Source organism: Chrysochloris asiatica, unplaced genomic scaffold (assembly GCF_000296735.1).
Source record: "Chrysochloris asiatica unplaced genomic scaffold, ChrAsi1.0 scaffold00200, whole genome shotgun sequence".
Taxonomy (NCBI): Eukaryota; Metazoa; Chordata; class Mammalia; order Afrosoricida; family Chrysochloridae; genus Chrysochloris; species Chrysochloris asiatica.
In genome coordinates this window covers 2,989,533-2,993,791 of record NW_006408718.1, presented here as the reverse complement: position 1 = coordinate 2,993,791, position 4,259 = coordinate 2,989,533, and the positions used below count along the sequence as shown (strand labels likewise).

At 43.5% G+C, this 4,259-nt stretch overlaps 1 protein-coding gene across 1 annotated transcript in view; it reads right to left on the bottom strand.

Annotated features, from left to right (window-relative positions):
• Positions 1–3,315: 3,315 nt before the first annotated feature.
• The window catches only part of MED28 (mediator complex subunit 28), a 10,811-nt gene continuing 9,867 nt past the window's right edge, over positions 3,316–4,259 (bottom strand). Inside the window, exon 4 of the mRNA XM_006872487.1 lies at positions 3,316–3,513. Coding sequence (XP_006872549.1) covers positions 3,316–3,513 — 198 coding nt within the window. The remainder of the gene's footprint in view (positions 3,514–4,259) is intronic.

Genomic DNA, 4,259 nt, shown 5'->3' with positions numbered 1-4,259 from the left:
TGATGATGCATGGAGGGGATTGTAGTCATTGCAATGAAAGGAAATATGATAGGATGAACATAAAGCTGATGGTCTCGCATGTAAACTATTGCCCAATTCACAATAAAAGCTTAAGAACAAAGGTTTTCTATAGAATGAACCATTTACATAAACTGGAATCCTCATAATAGTACTTTTTGACTTACCTTTTTATTCTTATACCATGGAGAAAAGCAAGTGTTTCCAGCTTTGCTTAAAATTCCCTGCTTTTTAACTTGTATGTTATAAAGAAATAAACCAAGACTGGTATATTTTTAATAGTAATAATAAAAAAATCTTATCCCCTTTTCATAAGACCAAAACCATTCAATGGGGATTGTACCTCCCCCTGCACCCTCTGAAACTAAACTCCCCCTTAAAAACTTGTAAGGCAGTCACTTCGTGCTTTTATCGCCCCCTTATTTTAGGTAGCCAATGTCTAAGTTGCCTGTTCAACCCTGTATATAGAGGGGATGGGATTGATACTTGATGTGAAGACTCCTTCTCTCTCAGTTGGTACTTTGAGCTACTACATCCATTAAGTATAAGGGAATCTAATTTTTGTATGTTGATCTTGTACTGTCATTTTGCTGAAACTTTTAGTTAGCTCCAGTAATTTTTTTGTGTCTTTGGAATTTTCTATGTATACAATCATATCATCTGCAAAGAGTTTAACCCCTTTGCCGCTTTGGATGCGTTTAATTTCCCCTTTTTTGCTTTATAACTCAACTCTAAGATCTCTAGCCCAATAGTGAATGGCAATATTGTTAATATGAGCCCAGGTATGATGCTGTAGGATAAGCACTAGACTGGTAGCTGCTAGGTTGGCAGTTCAAATCCACCAATCACTCTGAGAAACTCCATACAGGGTATCTGTGATTGGAACTGCCACAAGAACACACATTAGTAACACAAGTGTTCTTTGGGTTCCCATTAGTAAGGGGAATGCTTTCAATTTCTCTCTGTTGAGACTGACGTTGGCTGTTTGTTTTGTATGTATGCCCTATTTGAGAAATTTCCCTCCTATTCCTATTTTATTGGGTGTTTCTATCAGGAATGGTGTTAAATTTTGTCAAATGCCTTTCTGCATCAATCAATATGATCATGTGGTTCTTTTCCTGTATTTGTGTGGTGGGTTAGGGTGTTTCTCTAACGTTGTAGCATCCTTACGTGTTGCTATAGGTCAGTGCCGTCAAGTCAGTTCTGACTCATAGCTACCCTGTAGAGGGTTTCCCAGGAGTGGCTAGGGAGTTTGAACTGCTCACCTAGAAGGTTAAACTGACCTTGTGATCTAGTGCATCATTCTAAAGCATCACACTCCTTGTGTATATATATGTGCATGTATGCATGTGCGGACAGAAGGCATTTTGCGAGAGTTTTGATGGGAACTCATTACACAGGCACCTCAGTCTTGCGCTGGCTCCTTGTGACTTCAGTTTCCTAATCCTGTGCATTAAAGGGCACCCATTTGTCTTTAATTAATAATGTAAAAACACTGCACTGACATGGCGAACCTCATAGGACCTGCAATTCTCTAGAGATGGACTAAATGTTGGGTAGAGTCACTTACAAACGTGTCTTAGCCTTGATAGTGTTTATACTGAGAAAGTTTATTTTTAATTTTTATCTAATTGCACTTTTCCACAAGCTTTGTGAAGACCTCTTGTATATGTACATTTAAAGGGAATACTGCATGATTATCATGCACTTAACAATGTAGCAAAAGTAGAAACAGATACAAATCACTAATTCAACTAATGGGTCAGAGACGTAATCAAAAGTCCTGTCCTGGGATGTAGGGTGAAGGGGTTCAAAGGCTCCACGCACCAGGAAGTAAGAGTGGCTTTGAATGCATGTGGGATGGGCCTTCAAGGCTAAGGAGCAGTCTCAGAAATGCAGAGCATTCAAGGACAATAAAGTGTCTGTGTTGGGGGAAGGCTGTAATCTAAAAAGAGACTGAATAAAACAGAAAAAATCTTATCCAGTTAATACCAGGAACAATGCTCACCTGAGGAGCCCATAAAGTTAACAAGTAGATCTATCCACTCACAAAGGCTGATGCTGGAGGTGCTCTTGAGGAGGGCCATCCTATTGTCCACCGCCTACCCTGGGGGCCCCAGTCCCTAGATCTCAAGACCATCTAAGAATAAGGGCCTTCCTTAATGGAAACTGCTTCTGCTCCAGAAAAGCAAAATGAAAATGGAACAAAACTAATACAGTGCCCAGCAAACGTCGAGCCCTGTAAGCTATTTCACGGTCCCCAGCTGCTGTGCTGTATGAGGACAGGGCCTGCCCGCTCTTTATAGGGACTCACCTCACATAGGACACAACCCACTCCTAGTGCTCACACCCCACCCCTCAAAAGAGAAATTCACACCAAAGAAGAAACGTATCCCATTAAAAGTAGCACTATAGCCACAGCAACTTAGGAGGTTACTCTCCTTTTAAGTATTTACAGAACAGCGTCACTCGGAGAGCTCTGGCTGCAGGGCAGACTGTGCTGCATTAGATTCCCCCTCTTGAGGTAGTAGTTCAGAGTCTGGAACATCACACACTCACAGGCGTATCCACACCACTACAGGTACACCTCACTTAGCCACATTTTGTGGACATATTTATAAGAAATGGAAGGTCAGTGGCAGCCCTGCACTGAGCCAAGTCTCCTGAGGCCACTTTTCCAACAGTGTGCCCGTCACAATTCTCACAGGATTTCAAACCTTTTCATCACGCTACTGCATACTAATAGACACTAACACAGCACACTGGAGGCCTAACTGCCACATGGACTAGAAAGACACGCTTGATTGCCACACTGGCTTGATTGGGGTGGTCTAGAACCGACCCCCCCAATATTTCTAAGGGATGTCTGTGCTGAGGACTAATTATCACACGAGGCTTACAACCCAAATCCTCATCTCCTGATGTCCAGACGAGCGTCATTTTCTCTTCTATCAGACAAATTCATCTGACAAGTAGACACACAAAAGAGATTAAGACACACACACACACACACACACAGCCAAAAAACCCCCCAAACTCTAAAAACGAATCAATAATTGGCTATCACACTAAACTAAGTCTACACTTAAAGACAAAACAAATCTGCCAGGTTGACCACAGCTAAGGCATAGTAGGAAGTACTCACTTCAAAATCAACAGCTTATAAAACAAGGGAAAAAAGTTCAGGTGGGAATGTAGGACAAAAACCATCTCCTTCTATGGCAACGAGCTCCCCCCGCCCCCCAATCAGGCCACACCCATGAGACCAGGTATCCAGGAGGCCATGGGCTCTGGTGCTCAGGTAGGCTTCATGGGTGCGGGGATGTTGGCCGATGCCTGCTCCAAGTAGGCCAAGGAGCCCTGCGGGAGGTCAGCGGGCTTTTTGTGCTGCGCACTTATGTCGTCCAGCACCTGCTGCCAATGGCGCAGCTTGGTCAGATGTTTCTGGACCAGGGCGTCTTTCCGCTGCAGTTCATTCCTTAGTTCCGAGACATCCTGCAATGAAGGCGACAGAGTCAAGTCAAAGCAAATTCGTGAGGAATGAACACAGGCCTGACTTTTTGAAGAGCAACAAGGGGTAAAGTCAACAGTCACTTCAACCATGCAAAGCCTGGTGCTCTGCCGGGCACCATCTGAAGGATCCAAAACAGGAGATGTTACCCTGATGCTGCCTTTTCATTTCTAACTTTTTTTTTTTTTTTTTTGAAATAACAAAGACACAAGCTACAAAACTGAAAAAAGTACCAAAGAAATCAGTCTTCTGCCTAGTTCAGCCTCCAGATTCCCAGTGCCCCTTCTCAGTGGGCCCTGCTGCATCTAAACACTAGAGAACCTGAAACACATTATGAACTGTTTAAAATGATCACAACTACTGCACTACCTGTGCAAATTAAGAAATGTGAGTGGAGCTCAGGGTGGGGACTGGACACAGGAGAGCTTGGGTGCTGGGGAGGGGGGCAATATACAGGGAGGGAGAGGGAAGTGGAGAAACAGCGCAGATGGGAGAACAACTGGGCATGTCTGAGAGGGCCAAAAGGGACAGGGATAAAGGACGATATACGCACACCCTTGGAACTGCAGGGCTCTGAGATGCGGGGATTGAGTCATGGCTGGAATGGGGGTGGAATCATGTTAAGATGCTTGACTGTTTTTTATTTGTGTGTTTGTTTTTTTAATCTTGGTTTCCCTTGCATTATAATACAGAGTAGACAATGGAGAGGAAGAGAAAGGAATAGTCAGAA